This window comes from Felis catus, chromosome D1 (assembly GCF_018350175.1).
Source record: "Felis catus isolate Fca126 chromosome D1, F.catus_Fca126_mat1.0, whole genome shotgun sequence".
NCBI classification, from domain to species: domain Eukaryota; kingdom Metazoa; phylum Chordata; class Mammalia; order Carnivora; family Felidae; genus Felis; species Felis catus.
The window spans coordinates 90,136,799-90,159,272 of NC_058377.1; the positions used below are offsets into that span (position 1 = coordinate 90,136,799).

The 22,474-nt window shown below is 39.1% G+C and overlaps 2 protein-coding genes across 7 annotated transcripts in view; one reads left to right on the forward strand and one right to left on the reverse strand.

The window, feature by feature from the left end:
- Positions 1–6,975: 6,975 nt before the first annotated feature.
- Positions 6,976–14,615, reverse strand: RAG2 (recombination activating 2). The gene is made up of 2 exons (XM_004001424.6): positions 14,482–14,615; positions 6,976–9,994 (listed from the first exon to the last, which is right to left on the reverse strand). Exon 2 carries the CDS (start codon positions 9,964–9,966, stop codon positions 8,383–8,385), a length of 1,584 nt encoding a protein of 527 aa, XP_004001473.3. The 5' UTR covers positions 9,967–9,994; positions 14,482–14,615; the 3' UTR covers positions 6,976–8,382.
- The window catches only part of CD1H11orf74 (chromosome D1 C11orf74 homolog), a 69,465-nt gene continuing 57,278 nt past the window's right edge, over positions 10,288–22,474 (forward strand). For 5 of the 6 annotated variants that reach the window (XM_006937204.5, XM_006937201.5, XM_023239773.2 and 2 more), the window contains exon 1: positions 10,288–10,446. The gene's annotated coding sequence lies outside the window, so the exon portion shown is untranslated. Of the gene's footprint in view, positions 10,447–10,526; positions 10,689–22,474 lie in introns of those variants that run through there. The other variant, XM_006937202.4, reaches the window with a different exon arrangement.

Sequence of the window (22,474 nt, forward strand, 5' to 3'; positions counted from 1 at the left end):
TACATCAAACAGAATTCAAATTCCGGGGACTAGTAGGGTTTGTAAGCCAGTGGTGTTTGAGAGGAACAAATCACCTTTTGGATGCAAATGATTTTTCACTGCAGATGTGTATGTGTCTTCAGTCGTTGACTGGGAGATGGTCTGTTCTTTCATTGTTAAGAAGTAAGGGTGTTTTAAGTAAGTTTACTTTCATTGTTTTAAGTAAGGGTGGATATTTTATTCTATTTCATTTTTTCTCTTTAACTGTAGTAATCTACATAAATATACCTCGGAAATCATTTTTGGTAAGATTTTTGTATGAATGGCACTTCACTTTATTTTCTTGACAAATAATCATAAAGTCTGCTTAATGGCTTCCAAGAGCTTTCCTTTTTTGTGTTTTAGGGAAAGTTCAGGTGCCAGGATGCAATGGAATTTTATCTGATGCAGCTTACCTGTGTTTCCCTATCAAATGTTTTCAAATTAAACAAACTAGGTATTGCAATACTTACTTTTGGATTTTAATATTTTTACTCCTTATTAATATGAATATTGTTTTTGTGAACAATTTTATGTTTAAGTATTTGAAATAAAGTTTAAAATTTGAAAACAGTGTATTGTGATTTATATTCAAATAATAATATTGAGGGCGACATTTGAAACAATGAAGTAACACATTTTTTCTTGAGGAAAATACAAAATAAATTTGGTGAACTTTAGAATAAAGGGCAACAGAGTAGTGATAACGAGTATGATTTATACTAATATAGGCTGAGACCATTTGTTTCTAGATATTTGAAGTGAATAGTAAGCCTTTTGAAAATATAGAATTTGAAAATCAGTGGTTTTTGGCTCTTTTTGAGAATCAAATAAAATATGGGCCTGTTTCTCAGAAAATTCACATTTTCATACCCTGAAAACTTTGGTCAGAGTGGTCGACTTGTCCAGAGCCACACGGGTAATGGCAGGAATGAGCTAGATCCCACGTTCTTTTGTCCAGTGTTTTTTCTAATGGTGATATTGATGGTGATGATGATGATGATGATGATGATGATGATACAAACATCAACAATGTCTGCCACTTAGCAAACAGGGTGTGGTAAGCAATGGCACATGGTTTTCTCATTGGATTCTTTCAGAGCGGGTACTGTTACCTCCATGTTGCACATGAGGTCACTGAAGCTTAGCTCAGCCAGAAAAGGGCAGGCCTGCAGCTCCACAATTTCCCCTCCACCTCTGTCCAGCTTACCTGTACACTACTCAGTCATCTCTTCATCATCCATGGATTTTCAAGCATCTCAGCACATCTTTGCTAGAGACCTCTGAGCTCCCTTCTGCTTAGAACAGAGATTCAGCCTGTCTGCTTCTGTGCAACCGTACCAGCTTTTTAAAAAAATATTTTTAAGGGTATTTATTTATTTTAGAGAGAAAGGGAGAATGAGTGGGGGAGGGGCACAGAGAGAGAGAAAGAATCCCAAGCAGGTTCTGCACTGTCAGCATAGAGCCCAGTGCAGGGCTCAGCCCCACGAACCATGAGATCATGACCTGAGCTGAAATCAAGATTTGGACCATTAGCCAACTGATTCACCCAGGTGCCCTGTACCAGTTTTTAAAATATTGAAATCTGTTTGTACTTGTAGGCAAACAGCCTGTGTCCCCAAGGCCCCAGTACCCTTCCAACTCTGGCAGCCCTGTCTCATCCTCAAGGAACCCAGATCCAGCAAGTAACGGGTTAATACTAGCACATCAGGGGGCCTTAACAACTGCCTCAGCGCCATTTTCTTCCATTGATTTTTTAAAACTCTGCTATCCTTGCTTTGCTTTGTTTTTCCAGTTTTGTTGAAATATAATTGACAAACAAAATTGTATATCAAGCGCACAAAATAATAGTTTAATACACATTGCAAAATATTTACCATAATCAAACTAATTAATGCATCTATCATTTCACATTGTTACCTTTTATTTTGGCGTGGTGAGGGTGCCTAAGATCTACTCTCGGAAATTTCAAGTGTACAATACGGTATCATTAACTGCCGTCACCATGCTGTTCACTAGATCTTCAGGACTTACTCATCACAAAACTAAAAGTTTGTACCTTCTGACCAAGTATTTGAATATTACTCCTGCCTTTGAGAATGAAGCATCTCCTTACCCCTTAAGGCCCGGCTAAGTTCTATATTGTTCCTGATACCCTTTCTAACTACTTCAGCCTATATTTTAAAGAAATATGTATAGGATACCTTCTATGCACATGCAGTGTGTGCCTGGCACTGGAGATACAGTGATGAACAGCGCAGTTTTTGCTCACAAAAAGCTAGGTGGAAGCAAACATGAAGACAAGAGTAAGCCTAATAAATGCATCACCGCACACTCTAGTAGATGTTATGAAGAAAAAGCACTAAGTTCAGTTTGAGTATAGTAAGACAATGGAATTTAAATTGGGGGGTCAGAAAAAGCAACTAGGAAGAAGGAACCTTTAAGGAGAGATGGGTAGAATGGGTGATGTGGGGGCAAGTGTGGGGGGTTAGACCAAGAGCAGACTTCACCCGTGGGAAGATTCTGAGGTGGAGAGCAGTTGGTAGAGTCTAGGAACAGAAGAAAGGTCTCTCTGACAGGAGCAGATAGAGTGAATGTGAGGAAGGGGTTGTGTGTATTTGGAGAATCAGGCAGAAGCCTTATTATGCAGGACATGGCGGGTGGGGTAAAGACTTGACTACTACCCCGGTGCAAATGGAAACCTTTGAAGAGTTTTAGGCGGGCAATGGATGCCATCCAAGCCACGCCAGGAGTGGGGCATGACTGAAATGTTTTCAGAAGGTATACATGGGAGGGGATTCATCCAAGATTAAGAAGGGTCACGCATAAATATTTCAATGACGGAGTAGCGATTTCAAACATTTTTTTATGTCAATTATACATGACCTGCTGATTCATATGTCTCACTACCTCACACAACTGTGTCTAACCCTAGGCAGGAGGATGTGAGGGAGGTTCTGCAGCAGCAACATCTTCTCATGAATTTAGCATTTCTTTCCATGACAGTTTTCCTTCTTTCTTGTGGAAAGTTCTTTTCTCCTTGGCTTCTCTATGATTGTTTTTCCTCTTTTCATGGTGACAATGTATCTCTGCCTTCACAAAATACACAGTGAGTTACTTGTAGGCCAAGTATGTGCATTTAAATTTATTTATTTATTTGAGACAGAGAGAGAAAGAGAGAGAGAGAGAGAGAGCACGGGGAGGGGAAGGGCAGAGCGAGAGGGAGAGAGAATCCTAAGCAGGCTCCACACTGTCAGTGCAGAGCACTATGTGGGGCTTGAACCCATGAACTGTGAGATCATGACCTGAGTCGAAGTCAGACACTTAACCGACTGAGCCACCCCGATGCCCCCAAAGTTTGAAGCTTCTAATCAAGGCTTGCTCTCTCGGGTGACCAGCCCCCATGCTGAAGTCATCCAGGGCTGTCTCAATAGAACAAAAGACTCTCCTAGCACCCTTATCACTCAAGAAATGCCAGGAGTTTTAGGAGCTCTATGCCAGAACCAGGGACAAAGACCAAATATCTTCCTATGACACCACATTCATATTTTTTAATGGTTAAAAATTGATGATTTGGTCATCTTTAATATGTACACCCACACCCCTCCTCTTTTGGTTATCACCATACATTTTGGATGGCACTTCGAGCAGTCTTTTCCACATTTTAGAGTTGTCTTGGACACAACATCTCTTCAGCTAAGGCCAATACAACAAAGGAGACTTAGAGATATTTTAGTCCAATTTTTAAATTTTACCACTATATTCCAGGTTAAAAAAAAGAAAACTGTTATTGCAAGGATAGCTTGCACTATACAATTTCAAATTTGTCACCAACTGCTTTCAGTGTACGATTTCACTTTCTGTAACTCTCCTGTCCTGCCCCTTGCCCCGTTCTACAGTAGGACAATAAGTTCCCTAAAGATGGGGCTCTTCTTTTGTTCTTTTTCAGGTCCCATAATATTTATTGTGGATCTTGGATTTTATTTTATTTTATTTTTTGTTTTTTAATTTGAAAGAGAAAGTGCATTTGAGTGGGGAGAGGGGAAGAGAGAGAGAGAGAGAGAAAGAGAAAATCCCAAGTTGGTTCCACACCGAGCATGGAGCCTGATGCATGGCTTGATCCCACAACCCTGGGACCACGACCTGAGCCAAAATCAAAAGTCAGACATTCAACCAACCGAGTCACCCAGGGACTGCCAAGGATGTTGGATTTTCAATAAACACTTACTGATGGGTCCCCTGAAATAGCCTATTAATAGAGGAATTAAGCCAGAGATTCAAGGGATCTTTATCCTTAAGCTATACATACTCACAAGCCTTTTTTTCCCCATGTTTATTTATTTTTGAGTAAGAGAGCATGCGTGGGGGAGGGGCAGAGAGAGAGGGACAGAGGATCCAAAGCCACCTCTGCACTGACAGCAGCAAGCTTCATCTAGGGCTCGAACTCATGAATTGTGAGATCATGACTTGAGCCCAAGTCAGACACTCAAGCAACTGAGCCACCGAGGAGCCCCGTATCCGCCAGCCTTTTTTTTTTTTTTAATTTTTTTTCAACGTTTATTTATTTTTGGGACAGAGCGAGACAGAGCATGAACGGGGGAGGGGCAGAGAGAGAGGGAGACACAGAATCGGAAACAGGCTCCAGGCTCTGAGCCATCAGCCCAGAGCCTGACGCGGGGCTCGAACTCATGGATCGCGAGATCGTGACCTGACTGAAGTCGTACGCTCAACCGACTGCGCCACCCAGGCGCCCCACCGCCAGCCTTTTTAAAGGGGTGTTATTGATAACTTTTCTTTCCTATTCTAAAAATAATAATTTAAATGAATATACATTTACTGGATTGATATCTAGAGACAGAATGAGGTATTGGTTCTCTTAGTAATAAACGTGCTGTATTAGATGTTTCTTGACAGAACTAGGTTTGGGAAAATGTAATATCATTTATGGCAAATTCCAAGTCAAAAGGCAATGTTCTATGGTAGAGTAGAATTTGGTGGTGTATAAATCATTTGGAATTCTTGTGACTGTGGGTTAGAATGGCTGCCTATTCAAGCTAAGTTTACCAAGAAATGCCCAAGAGTGGTACAGAAATAGACAAGTCCTAGGTGGTCTCACAGAGAGAACTGTGACCATGCTGAGAGAGGAAGGGCAGAATGATCTCCTCCATCATATGAGCCCAGTAGGGACCCAGGAAGCAGCTGAGAGAAAGCTAGATCTAATGATGTCTGGTGGTTAAGGCTGAGATACAACTCAGGAGTCATCATGAAGCTGATAACCTTGGCCCTGTGGGGGTGTGGGTATTGTAGCAGAAGCCAGTGACAAGGGATGGCGACCCTTAAGGACCAAATGCTTCAACCCTACTCATTCCCACTTCTGGAAACCCAGTATTATGTTTCTCCCTGGAACCTGGATAAAAAGCTGGGTAAAGAGGGCAGACCCTAATTTTATTGAAATTAAATTTCCAACACACAGTAAAGGGGATGCATAATACAATGTGAGTTATAGAAAAATACAAATGGTTTTGTCTCTTGTACTGCTGAGTATATAAGCAGAGATTTGTAAGTGCTATGGCCATCAAGGAGGTAATGGGGTTCAGAACAGCCTTCCTGAGGGAGAAGGTATCTGAACTGAGATGTAGAGTGGATAGGAATGGGCCAGATAGCCTAGGATATTAGCAGGAGTTATAAAGCACCAGAGGAAAGGCATGCCCAGCAGAAGGGATGGGTTGTTCAAAAGCTCAGTTTAGCATTTTTGGAGATTGAATACAAAATGCAAAGAGTAGTGAAACAGGAGGGGGAGGGGACAGGGCAAACGGTATGAATGCAGTTGTATGTGACTTTATTTTACCGATGAAAACCTCAGGGAGCCGGCCCCTTGCTTTAGGGTCATGCCATTCCATACTCCCTTTGTTTACTAAGTTTTAACCAGACTGACCTTTCAGTTCCTCAAACGTGATAAGCTTCATCTCACCCCAGGGACTTCAGACTAACTATTCCTTTTCCTTATGCTTCCTCTCTTTCTAAGACATTCAGCCCCTTAAAATGGTCACCTTGGAAAGCCAAATGCTTATTTATTGATATTATTCTATGTAAGCAGTTTCCAGACTTATCTTTAGGACATATTTATGAGCCATATCAGAAAGACCATTTGTACTCAGACTTTCTTTTTTCTTTTTCTTTTTAACCTAAAGTGGTAATACTGAGAGTTATACCCTACTAGGGCTTTGGATGGCATTTGTCTGTTTCCAGAGATGTTTCCTACTCCATCTCTAATGGTGGAAGAGGGACAGTTGTTAAGTGTTTTCAAAGGAATGAACCATAGGACCCGAAGGTGACTGAAGTGTGAGTTCTATAAATGTTTTAAGCAAAGGCAGTATATCATTAGAATAAGTGAATCCTCTTCTAATGTGGTCCATTTGAATGTTTGCATGTGCTTACTTCATCATCTTTAACGTCAGCTGCTGAATTCACTTAGGACTTAAAAAGACCTAATTCTACTAAAAAATATGGTAGTAAAACCAAAGTACTTGCTTTCGTGACACATACTCATATAACACACACACACACACACACACACACACACACACATACATACACACACACACACACACACACACACTCTAAAAGTAGCTATGCTGTTGGCATCTGAGTTTAACTATAGAACCCAGTGAGTTCAGAATTAAATCATTTAGATTATCATTGACTACAAAATAAATATGGTAATAATTCTTCAGCTACTCAGTCACTATAGATGAGTTAAGGGAATGTATCTACCTCTTGAAGAAATAACCCTTTTGAACTCCGTAAAGGATATTTCAGTTCTAACTTATGACACTTCCTATGAACAACAGAAAAAAGAAATCAAAGTAGAGTGATCCTGAGAAAATTAAATAGTATAATTTTGTCCTTAATTGGGTAACTATGCACATTAATAATGAGAAATCGATATAAACAAAAGACATTTTAATGCTTTATTGGTTTTGCATAGATGACAAAAACAACAAAAAATCAAAGCAAAGGTATAGCAAATGGTTCAAAAGGAGTATTCATTAAGCAACATTACTGAAACAAACAACAGGATTTAATTCATCCAAGTTAGTTTTAGTAGCTAAGACATGGAACTGGTAGCAGATGAACTTGTATTCCAGGGATTTATCTCCTGTACGGTCATGTGCCCCCTAAATCTGGCAATAGAACTTCACACACTGTGGACTTTCAATGAATACTGATGAATAGGAAGCTGTGGCTTAAGCTCTTAGGATAAAGTAAGATGCTTTTCTAGAAAAATACTCCAAAAGGAAAGACATTTATTTCTAAGGTCATCTAATTATCAGTTGATGTCTTAAAGCCTCAAAGTGAACAGTCTTTTTTAACTCTCTTTCTAGAAAGTATCTAATTGAACCATAGCAAGTTCATTGATTTTGCAATTTTCATTGGCATCCAACTCCACATGTCAACTAGACACATACACACACAAATTTATTTTTCCCCACTTAAAATCTTATACCTATTAACTTTAGAACATTCTTTAACTTCTTTCATTTGGGGGAAATAATACTACTGTTCTTTATGAGATTTTAACTGGTGGTCTTTTCTTAGCGTGCTCTGACTTCTTCCCTTTTCCCAGACTGCTAAGTAGCAGTGGACTTCAGTTTTCATTAAATCTCTCAAAGAATTGGTTCAAGCAATTGGCCTTGGTCCATCATCTGTGCACCAGACAGGGCAGAGAGGGGGAATCCTCTGAAGAAAGTCATGCAGGTAACTTGATAAAATATAACAAACTTGATGTAGAGTCCTTTTCTCCTCCTTCATGTCAATGGAGACTATGTTACAGCTTAAATAAGCTTTATGGAACTTTTTCTGTTCATAGACATAATCAAGAGACCAGTTTAGAGTTAGAGACATATAAAGAGTACTAGCATGGGATACAGGTGATCTTGGTTTTAATTTTTGGCCAACCACCAAATTGTTATATTGTGCAAAATAATTCATTGAATTCCTTTGGGTGTTAGTTTCTTTACTGGCTTAATTATGTCTTAACTACTCTATAGCTTATTTGTTATGAAAAATTATATGAAGGATATAAACATATCTTGATTATTACTACCGTCTCTGTATTGAAGATTGCTTGAATGAAAAAATTCAGGTCAGAAATTCTCATTTAAGATACCTTTGACTAAAATTTTTTCAAGCATTTAGCATTGTATTATGAGCACTTTCCCCTGGCACTTGATTCATAAGACTAAAAGAAAACACGGACATTTTCAATAAACAAAAATAGAAATATAATTTTCATCATTGTTATGATTCTTTAAAACAAGTTTAAAAATTTGATGCACTTGAATTTGGAAGACATTTGTGAAACTAATCAAACAGCCTTCTAAGAAAAGATTTCTTGGCAGGAGTAAAAATTTTCCCAGCACCCTTTTTGTGGAGGGATTTCAGTGGAGGCTTTTTTAAGGGTAGGACTCTTTTGGGGGTTTGTAGTGCTCTTGCTATCTTCACATGCTCATTGCAGTAATACTTGTTGCTTCCTTCTGATAGATGGATGAGTGTGCGTTCTGCCAGATCCATGCACTGGGCATGGACCCAGTGCCCATCTCCATGAGAGCAGTAGATCATGGCAGGTTTGTTGAGCTCAGTTGAATAAAATGGTACCCAAGTGTTGATATCCACATCACAAGTAGCACAGCATGTAATCCAGTAGCCTGTCTCAGACTCATCTTCTTCATCGTCTTCGTTATAGGTGTCAAATTCATCATCGCCATCAAAACTATTTGCTTCTGCACTGAAACAAAATTCTTCTGAGTCTTCAAAGGGAGTGGAGTCCCCTGGGTCTTCTGTTGATGTCTGACTATTTGTGAGTGTTTTCTGATCTTCACTCACATCATCTTCAGCACATTTCAACATATAAAAATAGAATGCCTCTGAAGAAGCCTGTTTATTGTCTCCTGGTATGCCAAGGAAAACATTTCCATTTCCCATGTTGCTCCCAAACCAGATCTTGCTGTGCTTAATATCTGGGGTCCAATCTGGGGTCTCCATCTCACGAATTTCTATCTTGTTGTCCACAAAAGAGACAATGTTGCAGACCATTCTCTTTTGATTTTCAAGCTGATAGCCACCAACAATAACAAATTCATCACTGTTTGTTTGAGTCAGGATCGCACTGGAGACAGAGATTCCTCCTGGCAATACTGTGCAATTCACAGCTGGGCTACCCAGTGGGAGATCAACCTTTATGCTGTATAGGTTGGCAGGGCGGATGTTATTGGCAAGTGAGTGTCCTCCTAAAATATAAATGGTATCATTTCTGGCAATGGAGACATGAAAAGATAACCCATCCTGAAGTTCTGGCAGAATGTATGACGTAGAGCACCCAAATTCAAAATCTACCAGGAAAACATGGGGCAGACAGTCAGCTACACTATTCCATTTTTCTGTGATTCTTTGGGCAGAAGGCATGTATGACCGTCCTCCAAAGAGAACACCCATACTCCTCCCTCGACTATACACCACATCAATGGAATGACCATATCTGGCTTCAGGGACATCTCCTACCAAGTCTTTCTCCGTGCAGCAAAAAGTAACTTTTTTGTTGTTCTTGCCAACAACAGACATGACATAAATCTTATCTGAAAGCTCATTATTTGGTGTTTTCCCTCCATGGATGATATATTGATGCTTTTCAGACTCTAAGCTGCCTCTGAAGATGCAAGTGGCTGGGTAACGAAGAGGAGGAAGGTAGCAGGAATCCTTAGAGAAAACTGCAGGCTTCAGTTTGAGATGGTTATGCTTTACATCAAAGTGGAAAACTCCAGTGGGGCAGGATCTCTTGGGCCATCCTTTTTGGCCAAAGAAGAAAACTTGCCCATCAAAATTCATCAGTGAGAAGCCTGGTTGTATTAAGGCTGTATTATTACTGACTGTTATCATCTGTAGTGACATATTTTCTGATGGTGGATGGATCTTTTATCTGAAAGAATTACACACACAAAATTACTGTGTCTCTTCATATAAATCATTATGTTTGCATCACCTTACATGTAAAACGCTTATTTAAAAAAAGTTCTTCCACAAGCTTGTAGAGGGACTGAATTAGCAAAATCCAGGCAGCTAGGTAAGTAAAGAGCCACAGAACCTTCCTTCCTAATAGGATCCAAGCAGTTGGGACATGTTTTCGACATGGACCATCCTCCCTTAGATTTCTGGGAATTGTAGTCCTATCCCCCCACCCTCTTCACAGATTCACCGCTTGTCGGCCGAAAGAACTACATTTCCCAGGAATCCGTTCTCTATGGGATGCGTGGTTGGAGACAGTTTCTGTTGCTCCAGGAGAAGCGACTCCTGGGATGCCCCTCTGAATAAAGACGCTCAAAGTGCGGAGTGACTAGAAGGGAGCCAAGGCGGAAAGCTAGGGAACGGGAGGTGAGCGCGGCTGACGCAGACCCAACATCCGGGTTACGGGAAGGCTGCAGCACCAGAAGGGGCGTCAGGCCGACTGCTGCCGAGTGTTCCCGGTGCCTCTCCGGGGACTCTTAAACAAGTGACCCCGTAGGAAGCACAGTTGTTTCTGGCTCTAGTGGGGTTGCCTGGAAACCGCAGCCTAGAAGGAAGCCCTGGATGAGGCGTCCTAGCGGACTCCTGCCTGGATGCTTTCGAGGACTCGAGTCAGTTACACCCCTGAACGTCCTTAGGTTGCTGGGTCGGGGTGGGAGTGTGGGGGACCTGAGGTCACAGAAGCTGTGACTGTTTTACGGAAGCCAAAGACCAGGCTCTGAATACCTGGAGCGCGGGGGAGAAATTACCTGATAATGATTTCGTAGTGGAAACACTAATTAGATTTCAGCGAGTGTCTTGTTAAAAGCCCCTGGTTTTTCCTCAATCGCTCTTGCTCCTGCATTTAGGGTTCTTTCAGGGAAGCAAAGAAGGTTCCTAAATACCCCCCTGCCTCCGTTCTCTCTTCCTCTTACCTCTAGGAAAATACAGTTAGTGGCCATTATTTCAGATCGCTCTTTCCTGCACAAAACATTTGACATAAGTCTTTAGAAACGCTGTCGTAAGCAGGTACTAAGAGGTGCCAGAATTATTCAGGATTTAATATTAGTCATAATATTTTTTAAAAATCTATTTATTAGATGAACTCAGCTGGATACATTTTTATTTTATTATTATCACTTACCTTAGGGAGATGCCAGGAGCCTTAATGAGAAATATACTCTGTTTGCAGAGTGAGGTCCTAGGCACCAAAGGTTAAAGGAATCAAAAGGGTACAGATTCCCGACTGTTCAGAGTAAATTATTACTATGCTTCAAAAACAGGATGAAACAGTGTCTCTGAATGTGACTCTCAGTAGAGTATGGACTCTGAGGCCGTTGGCTATAATCAAATCCTTTGTCTGTCACCTATTAACTATATGAACTTGGGCAAGTAATTTAACATCGCTCTGTCTCAGTTTCCTCATCTGTAAAATGAGATAATTTACCTACCTCCTTGGTTGATGTAAATTATCATTAGTAAATTACTGCATGTAAATTATTTACAATAGGGCTTTGCACACTGTGTTAGTTATAATTATGCTTGAACTTATCAAAAGTAGGGTTGTTAGTACACAATTACCTACAAGTCATGGCAGATGATACTTAATGTTGGAGATGGTTACAAGGAATTTAGGATCTGGGATCTGGTCAGTGGGTATAGATTGATGAATTTTTTAGACTAATAAGAATTGGATAAGCATACACAATGGAGGTGCGGGTGGTGAGTTCAATTTAAATAACAGGAAATCATTCAGTCATTCTTCTGTTACCCTTTCTCTAACCTCTCCTTAAAAATGCAGACTTTGGGGGTGCCTGGGTGACTCAGTTGGCTAAGTGTCCGACTTCTGCTCAGGTCATGATCTCACGGTTTGTGGGTTCGAGCCCTGCATTGGGCTCTGTGCTGACAGCTTGGAGCCTGGAGCCTGCTTTGGATTCTGTGTCTCCCTCTCTCTGCCCCTCCCTTGCTCATGCCCTGTCTCTCTCTATCTCTCAAACATAAATAAATGTTAAAACATTTAAAAAAAAATGCAGACTTTGCAGCCTGAGTCCAAATCTTGGTCAAGTTATTTTTTCTCTGTTCTTTCTTTTCTGTAAAATGGGAATAGTATTAGTATGTATTCATTGGGTTGTTTTGAAGGATAAATGGGATAACACGTGTAAATCACATAGCACAGTGCCTGGCACATAGTAAGCATTTGATAAATGTTGGTCGATACTATAGTTTTTATTTTGCCTGCAAAGATTCCTTGGCCCATTTAGAATCTATGTGTTCAGTGTAGTGAGATTTTGGTAAGGCATTTTGTCTTGAAGCACTTCTGTAGATCAGATGTCATTAACCACTAAATGTGCTCTTCTATTTAGTTTTAGTTTACTTGGGAGATTCCTCAAGGTGTGATATTTTAAGAATCACATCTTGTGAGTTATGAAACCAAGTGAGGACATGGTGAATGAGAAGGGTTATTGTTAAAGTCATGAAAGCAAGCCCGCCTCTTCTTCGTGATGGTTTGTAGGTTCAGCAACTTGCCCTGCTTATGAAATCACATGGGTGTCTTTTTTATTCATGGCCCATCCAAGTATGCATGAGAGAAGGCCTGGTGCAACTAAGAACATGCTCTCCATAGGGATTAAAAGGAAGTATCGTTCCCTCAATTCAGTAAATGAAAACTGTAAGTGACTCAGCGTGCTACGTGCTTGTCAGACAGTTGTCCGCTTCTGGGTAGGGGGAGCACTGAAGCCAAAGCCAGTTTGTTTTAAGTATCTCTGAAGACTGTTATTGGGATAAAAAGCAAGCTCTACGGGGGTCATGGAGTCCATATCCCAAGGGGTGAACATATACCAAGAACACTAGCTTTTAAACAGGCTTTAAAAAAAAAATTAATGTTTATTTATTTTTGAGAGAGACAGAGACAGAATGCGAGTGGGTTAGGGGCAGAGAGAGAGGGAGACACAGAATCCGAAACAGGCTCCAGGCTCCGAGCTGTCAGCACAGAGCCCAATGCGGGGCTTGGACCCACGAACCCCGAGATCATGACCTGAGCTGAAGTCGGACGCTCAACCAACTGAGCCACCCAGGTGCCCCAACAGCAGCCTTTTTTAAAAATAAGGTCTCATTGTGGCCTTTTGGCTTCATTTTAAGGTTGTCTTAGGGAATTTGGCTTCTCATAAGTGAAAACATGACTAGTACAGATGAAACAGATACATTTTCTTAGGCAAGACATAAGGAATACTACCCATTTTTTTACAGCTGAGTTTGGTTCCCTAAAGATTTCTGACCTGTTCTCCTTTTGATGCCCTGCTCTTGATGCACCTCATAATTTCAGGGCCCTAAAAAACAGGCGAGGTTTATCACTGTTAAGGTGAATTTCCTCCTCTTGTAATGCAGTTCAAGTATCTGTGTATTTAATGTTTAGATTACCCATTTAAAACCATGACCAGATGGCACACTTATTTAAAGAATAAACAGGAACACTGAAAGTGTTTTCACATTAATTTGCCATATTTTTTTAGTTTTTGAAATTTGCTTTATTCACTTAAATATGCCCTCACTGGAGTGGACTCTTGTATATTTTCCATAGTTTTAACATGACTATATTAGTCACATCTTGGTTTTTAAGAGTTTTTAAAAGGTAATACTAGAACTAAAATAATCTACTTTCTTTAAATAGTCTAGATAAAAAAGGAAGATTTGGAAAAAAAAAAAGATACTGTTCTTCAACTGAAGGAAGTTTCAAAGTCCACGCATTAAAGATTCTTTTTAAAAGACAGAAATAGAGGACCAATAAATTTATACAATTTTCCCAACCCCATGCTAACATTTCTCAGCAGGGAGGTTTTCATTTATTCACTGTGAAGCTAGGGCACAGTTGAAAATCAAAAGAGGACTAATGGTGTGAGGTCTGGGTTTGTAGTTTCCTGTGTCTGAACTGACTCTTTTTTTCCTTCCAAAGAAAGGTACTGTACTCGGAGGCATTAAATCTTACTGATCAGTGTTGCCCGTGTTTTCTTGATTGCTCTGAAAGAGTAGGTAACCTCATGTAACCACAGTCATTTCGGGCATGAATTAACACTATCTTGCACAGTTAATTGGGTCTGAGATATACGTTATTTGCTTTTTTTGCTGGCACTGAAGCCAGGATTAGGTCTTTTTTTTTTTTTTTTTTTTTTCCTGACACTTAAGCCAGAGAAGCATTTATGTACTAAGATGAACACATGGGCTCTGATGCCACAGGAATTGAATCCTTGCAGCAGCCTGACAGCAGAAAGCCCCATAGTTTCCAAATTTTACAGCATCCCTTCCCCATCTGGACACCCAATGCATCTGTAACTCACCCGCTGCTAAAGCGGGGCATCGTCTTTCCCTTCAAGTTGACAAACGTAGGTGCCCATCTTTTAGCTTTGATAGAAATGAAGGTATCGGACCTACCTGAAGGCCAGAGAGGCTGCTCACCCCTCTCTGAATCTTTGCCGCTAAACCAGGTATTAAATGTCAGCACTTGGGGAAGATTCACTGACTGCCCACTCTGACCGTGGCAAGAGGAAGGCTCACAGTAAAGAGAATGTGTATATGTGCCTGCAGATGTTCCAGTGAACGCTGATCTAACGGGAGTAACTGACTGTGACCTTTTTTTTTTTCTTTTCTTTTCTTTAGATGGTCGAGGGAGATATCTACCGGGGTACATGCTCAAGATTTAACTATTTCCTTACTGGCAAACAATGGAAACACAGTCAGCTATTTGTAAAGACGAAAACAAAACAAAACCTGGCTGAAACCTGACTTATATTTTTATTAAAAACATTTTAGAAAAATATAGAAGAAAATGAATATAATTGCTATGATTTATTTTTTTTCTCTCTTTTTTTTTATTATTATTTTTTATTTTTTTTAATTTATTTTTGGGACAGAGAGAGACAGAGCATGAATGGGGGAGGGGCAGAGAGAGAGAGGGAGACACAGAATAGGAAACAGGCTCCAGGCTCTGAGCCATCAGCCCAGAGCCCGATGCGGGGCTTGAACTCACGGACCGTGAGATCATGACCTGGCTGAAGTCGGACGCTTAACCAACTGCGCCACCCAGGCGCCCCTGCTATGATTTAAATAACACTATTAAGAATCAAATGATAAATTATTTCCTAAAGCAGAGACCACTGATACCAATGTCAGTTATTTTGATCTTGAATTGCTCTTCAACCGTCTCGTTTTCTTTAATGCAAAGCTCAGAAGTCATTCTAATTATTGGAGGCCTACTGCCAACTTCATATCATATATCAGGAGCTGCTGTGTAATATTACCCAGCAGAATGATTAAGTAAATGGGCTTTGGAGTCAAACTGACCTGGTCTTCTTTACCCAATCTGCCATTTTCCACTGGAGTCATCCTAATCTCTAAGCTCTGATTGTCTGTGTCTATAGTGGGAATAATAGAAATAGTCACCCTAAAAGATTGTTGCAAAAAGATTAAATAAGATAATGTCTTTATTTTTTTTTAATTACAATTTTAAAAAAATGTTTATTATTTTGAGAGAGAGATAGACAGACAGATAGACAGACAGAGCGCCAGCAGGGGAGGGGTAGAGAGATACAGAACTCGAAGCAGGTCCCAGGCTCTGAGCTGTCAGCACAGAGCCTGATGGGGAGCTCAAACTCGCAGACTGCGAGCGAGATCGTGACCTGAGCCAAAGTCGGATACTTAGCCGACTGAGCCACCCAGGTGCCCCTCAGTTAGTATCTTTAAAGTGCTCAGTGCCCAGTAGCAACAAATGAGTGTTCCTATAGCTGCACATCCTCACCAGCATTTGGTGTTGTCAGTGTTCTGGATTCTGGTCATTCTAATAGCTGTGTAGTAGGATTTCATTGTTGTTTTAGTTTGTATTTCCCAGATCACATATGATGTGGAGCATCTCTTCAGGTTTTTTGTTTGTTTGTTTGTTTGTTTTTGTCATCTGTATGTCTTTGTCAGGTATCTCTGAGCTTTTTTTTTTAGCCAGGTTGTTTGTTTTCTTATTGTTGACTTTAAGAGTTCTTTGTATATTTTGGATAACAGTCCTTTGTCAGATGTGTTTCTGGCAAATATCTTCTCCCAGTCTGTGGCTTTTCTTTCTATTCTCTTGTCAGTGTCTTTAGCATAGCAGAAGTTTTTAACTTTAATAAGTTATTATCAATTATTTCTTGCATAGATTGTACCTTTGGTATTATATCTAAAAAGTGGTTGCCAGACCCATGAGCTATGAACTTTATGGTTTTGCATTTTTTTTGTTTAGGTCTGTGATCCATTTGAGTTAATTCTTGTGAAGGGTGTAAGGTCTGTGGCTAGATTAATTTTTCACATGTGGAGATGCAGTTCTAGAATCTTTGTTGAAAAGACTGTGTGTATGTCTACTCTATTGCCTTTGTTTCTTTGTTAAAGATCAGTTGATTGTGTTTATGTGGGTCTATTTCAGTGCTCTCGGCTCTGTTTGATTGATCTGTTTGTCTATTTCACCAATACCACACTGTCTTGATTACTATAGCTGACTTAATTTTAAAGCAACTCATTAAAAACAGTTCCATCAGGAGAAATATATACCACTCATTAGCTTATTGCCTAAGCATAAAATTTTTTATTTGTGCTCTATTACAATGTTTATCCAAATGTATATACATTTTACCTGATTATAATAAGAATGCATTTAAATTTTATTTTCTCTTTTTAATATAACATTATTTCATATACACTATGAAATGTATATTTTATTTCCACCTTTATGATTTTTAATAACTTTCTAAAATTCCATTCAGTAAATGTAAGATAATTTTTCTGACTAACCACCATTGTTGGTTATTTAATCAGTTTCCGTGTGGCTTAGATGATAGAATGCATGATCAGAAGTAGACAGATCTGGATTTGAGTCTCAGTTTTGCCACTTACTAGCTAAATTCTCCTTTTGAGCTTCAGTTTCCTTATCTCTAAAACAGGAATGATCCCTGCCTTGTTGTAAGAATTAATGGATACAAAGTGTCTGATATAAAAGAGTGTACTAGTAAATCTTGTCTGATGATGTTGACGATGCTATAAATATATTTGTACAAGTGACTGAGTTTTTGCAAAATTTTAGTATATATATGTTCAGGGTTGATTTTTTAAAAAACTAATGAGTAGCTCAGTTGTTTGGCTGATTTTCATCATTTGAAGTGTTGGTCCATCCTTTAAAAAGGCATCATCATCTCTTCTAGTTACTTCCATGATGATTTTTTTCTTTGTCTGCAAAAGAGTATTGGATTATTTCCCTAATCTGTTTATGGTGTTATATGATGATTATAGTACTTGAAATTCCAGCATCAATGACAGCTCTCATAAAGTTGATGTATTGGGTATCTCCACAGTAAATACAAAATAAGAAATGCAACATAGAAACCATGGGTAGGTTTAGGCAAATATTTTAGCCTTTCTGTGTTACTAACATCAGAAAACAGGCAGTTTGTTGCTGAATGGCTTAGTTGTTTTCTGAAGCAGCTGGAATTAGCAACACATTTGGAAATGGATTTTAAAACCTTTAGCCTTTGCCACACCATTAGGAGAGCATTAGATTTGCAGTGATCTCAGTCAAGATCCCAATCTACTGAAGTGCTCAGCATAGAAACTAAATGTGAAATAGTAAACTGTATTTATTGTGCATCCACTATGTATAGGGGCATGTGGAGAATTATAAAAATTATCACAGACACAAATCTTGTCTTTAAGAGACATACATAGTAATAGGACGAAGCAACTTTACATCCTTCCTTACACTTACCCTTAGAAGGTCTTAAAAGTTCACCAGGAAATTGTAATTATAGGTTACTCAGCCCATTCTTAAACCCCTTTGGCACAATCAAATTCAAACTTCTGCTGAGGGGCACCTGCATGGCTCAGTCGGTTAAGCATCTGATTTGGGCTCAGGTCATGATCTCCCGGTTTGTGGGTTCGAGCCCTGCATCGGGTTCTGTGCTGACAGCTCAGAGCCTATAAAGCCTGCTTCGGATTCTGTGTCTCCCTCTCTCTCTCTGCCCCTCCCCCACTCACTCTCTGTCTCAAAAATAAACATTTTTTAAAAATTTAAAACAAAACTACTGAAATATATTAATTTCTCCTGCCTTAATCCAAAACACAGTGGATAATTAAAGAATGAGAGTCAGTACAATTACAGAATAAAATAATTTTTCTTTCACAGTGGGGAGATAAAAGAGGATATACTGACATAGTAATTGAACAATTAGGAAGCATAATTGGAGAAAAATAGAATGCCAGAGATGGGGGACAGCTTCAAGTCCAGTGCCTTTATTTTCACATTCAAACTACTTTAAGGTCAGAGAAGTTAAATAACAGAACGAGGGTAGCAGGGCTGCAGGGGTGTGTATCCATGGTGGGTTGAGGGGAGGCAGGGGAGGGGCACTCTTCTGTGAACTCATGATTGGCTTTCAAGAAGTACAGAGTGCCTCTCAAGCATTTCCATCCCCATTTTGCAAATGGAGAAAAAATTACATTGCTGCTCAACGAATTAATAAGTTTGAGTCAAGGACAACTTTTCATAGCATTCGGATAGGAATAGACAATTTTTACTTTTTAAATAAGTGGCTGATGTTTAAGGAAATAATATAAACAGCCTAGGAAAAGGAGATATTTGACTTGTTGAGTGAATCCCGTAATGGGAGCCACATTGGAAACTGGCAGAGAGGAGAAAAGAGGCAGGAAAAGGAAGTCTATGGAAGGAAGCAAACTACAGTTAGTATGATGGATTGTCAAAAGAAGGACATGACAAGTGACCTGTCACTTTTTATTTAGGACAATTAATTAAATATGGCCACCTGACTGGAATGACTGGTATTTTCCTCTTCATTGTTCTGTGATTTAAGGTGGACTCTGCTGTAAAATAAAATGGAGAAAAATTGCAGAGGTGATTTACAATGTTGTACTAAAAAAAAAAATTCACTTCAAAATTTTATTTTTAGAGAAGGAGGGATTTTGTGTTCCTTAGTTACTGTCTTTGGATATAGAAACCACATTTGTGTATGTGTGTTACGTTGTGTACATTGAGGCAAAATTGCAATTAAAATGCGGAGATTAATTGGGAGCTGGGAAGTACTGTACTCCCTGTTAAAGCTCATTTATTATTCCACAGTCATAGTCATAGGAATTTAGAATAAAAAATAGTTGGGAAATGCATCTTTAAAATCTTATTTCTTTCAAGAAATGTCAAATGAAAAGGTCGATTTTATTTGCAAGATCTGGCATTTTGAAGCACTTAGAAATGAATTTCTGCAAGCAGAGTTGGTTTAGTTGGGTTTGTCTACACCTGCTTCTAACTGGCTGTGTGGATTTTGCTTTAAAGCAGGGTTTCTGGTATTGTAACAGTACTGTGCACTGTGCAGGTGGCTTACAGGCTCAGGACGCTGGAGAGAAGGGGATAGCTTTAATTAAGAATGGATACCTTTGTGCTACAATTATTATGCAATACAGGTAACATAAGCATTAATGGGGCATTGCATCCCCTGTGAAGGTGGGATTACAACTGAGCTAAAAAAAATTCTCTTATGATTGAAATATTATTGCATGGTTATAGAGCTATAAAGTTGACTCAGAAACTCTACTGCCTCTACTGGATTCACAGCTTTATCAGGCACCTTGAAAAAATGTTCGATGAAAGACTCGTCACCATTCATAACACACTGATGTAGCTGATCACATTTCTGAAGATAGGAGATCAGTTTTGAAAGTGGTTGAAGGACACGTGTGGCACAGTTTTCTTGATAAATGGACTAGCCTAGAGTTAATGTACTTGTTGGAGTTTTACTAGGGGGTGAAGATAGGGTATTTACTTGTGATTACCCATAATGAAATTTTTCAACAAAGCAAATAATCAAAAGTGGTAGTGAAAAAGTAGTCTTTCTGATTTCCCAAACAGTGGATTTTCTGAAATTTGTCTTATGGGTATATCCTTCAGATTCCATATCCACTGGTAATCTGCTTTTTAAAAAAATTATAGGAAACGAGTGGGGGGAGGAAGTTTGAATGCTTAACTGTGTGCATTTTTCTTTGCTTAATGGAATTAATAACTGTGTAATTGAAAACAGTCTAATACTCAGTTGGCCTGCCTCAGTGAGTCAATGCAGACATTTCTGGATTGACTTAAACAGCTTGAAGGAAGAGTAAATTTTGGGGACATAAAATTGATTTTATACAATCTGCTGATGAACAGTAAGGCTTAATGAATGATAGCCTCAAGAAACCTCATTACAGTAGCTTGGATGGATGAGCAGGAAAGGGAAGCAAATTTTTCAACAGGAAAGTTTCTGCTTAAACATGTAATTTTGTAGATTAGTGTTATTCCCATTCCCCCAGAGCTTTCTGCAGGGGAAAAACAATCAACGTGCATAATTTTATTTTCTTAAATCTTTTCTTTTACCTTACTTGCCTTAGCCTTCTTCTCTTGCTCCCCTTTTCCCCTTTTAAACTTTTAACTTTGAAATAATTACAGATCACGGAACGGATTCATGTGAGGTTGCAAAAAAATGTATAGGGAGGGAGATTTTGCGCACTCTTGTTGCAGCCTTTTGCAATGTTAACATCTTGTGTATCTGTGTACATTATAAAAGTCAGGAAATTGATATTGGTACAATCCATAGAACATATCCCGGTTTTACCAGTTACATATGCACAATTTGTGTGTGTAGTTCAGCTGTCTGGCATGTGTAGCCACATGTCAAGATACGACAGTCAAGATACCCAGCTCTATCACCACTGCCAGACTAATGTTACCCCACTTATATCCACAACACAAAATTGGTGTTCTCACAATTTTTCTGATGATTTGTCTCACCCATTCTGATGAGTGTGTAGGGGTATCTCATTGTGGCTTTAATTTACATTCCTTTAATGGCTAATGATATTAACATCTTTTCATTAGATTATTTACAATTTATATATCCTCTTTGGTGAAATGTCTGTGCATGTCTTTAGTTTGTTTTTTTTTAATTGGACTTTTCTTTAATGTTGGGTTTTGAGAGTTCTTTATATGTTCCGTGTGCTAGTCCTGTGTTGGATGTGTAATTTATAAATGTTTTCTCCCAGCCTGTGATTCTTTTTTATCTTCTTAACAGGATCTTTCCCAGAGCAAAGTTTTGAATTTTGATGAAGTTTAACTTATCACGTTTTCTTCTTTTTTTATTTCAAGTTTTTATTTAAATTCTATTTTTTTTAAATTTTTAATTAATTAATTATTTATTTTTTTTGAGACAGAGAGAGACAGCATTAGCCGGGGAGGGGCAGAGAGATAGGGAGACACAGAATCAGGAGCAGGCTCCAGGCTCTGAGCTGTCAGCACAGAGCCCGATTCAGGGCTCGAACTCACAAACTGTGAGATCATGATCTGAGCCAAGGTCAGACACTCAACCGACTGAGCCACCCAGGCACCCTGTTAAATTCTACTTAACATATATTGTAAAATTGGTTTCAGGTGTAGAATTTAGTGATTCATCACTTATATATAACACTCAGTGCTCAGCACAAGTGACCTCCTTAATACCCATTACCCATTTAGCCCATCCCCCACCCACCTTCCTCCATCAACCTTCAGTTTGTTCTCTACAGTTAAAAGTCTCTTATGGTTTGCTTCTCTCTTTTTTTCCCTCCTTCCCCTATGTTCACCTGTATACATCACCTGTATACACACACACACACACACACACACACACATACACCACATCTTTATTTGTTCCTTAGTCAATGGACATTTGGGCCCTTTCCATAATTTGACTATTGTTGATACTGCTGCTATAAACGTTGGGGTGCATGTGCCCCTTTGGATCTGTATTTTTGTATCCTTTGGGTAAATACCTAGTAGTGCAGTTGCTGGGTTATAGGGTATATCACTTTTTCTTCTTAGAGACATGCTTTTGGTGTCAGTTCTAAGAACTCTTTGCCTAGTCCTATGTCCTAAAGATTGTCTATATATTTTTTTCCTGCTTCTTTTATAAAATCCACTGTTTTGTCTTGATATGTTTTTATTGTTCTTACTATTACAGCCTTCATTAAAAAATACTTTCACTCCATTCCATATTGCTCTAATTTAAAAATAATCACCAAAAAACACAAAAAATAAAAATAATCACCATACGTATGGCTCATCAGAGTCATTCTTGTTACAAAAATGGAGTCCTGTATAGAGTGCATAGATTATAATCCTCTTTAGGAAAGGAACTAGATCTGTTTCTCTTAAGGCACCTCTTGTATCTGTGTTCATGGTGAGCATGTACTTAGCTCGCATGTTTTATTAGATGCAGCTTTTAGTATGGGTGTCTCTTTTTTCTCTTTTCCTCACGGTGAGATTTTGTCAAGGAAAAAATAAGCTGCGAAATTCCTATTACTAAGACCTTTGCATGGATGACAACACAACTTCTCTCTT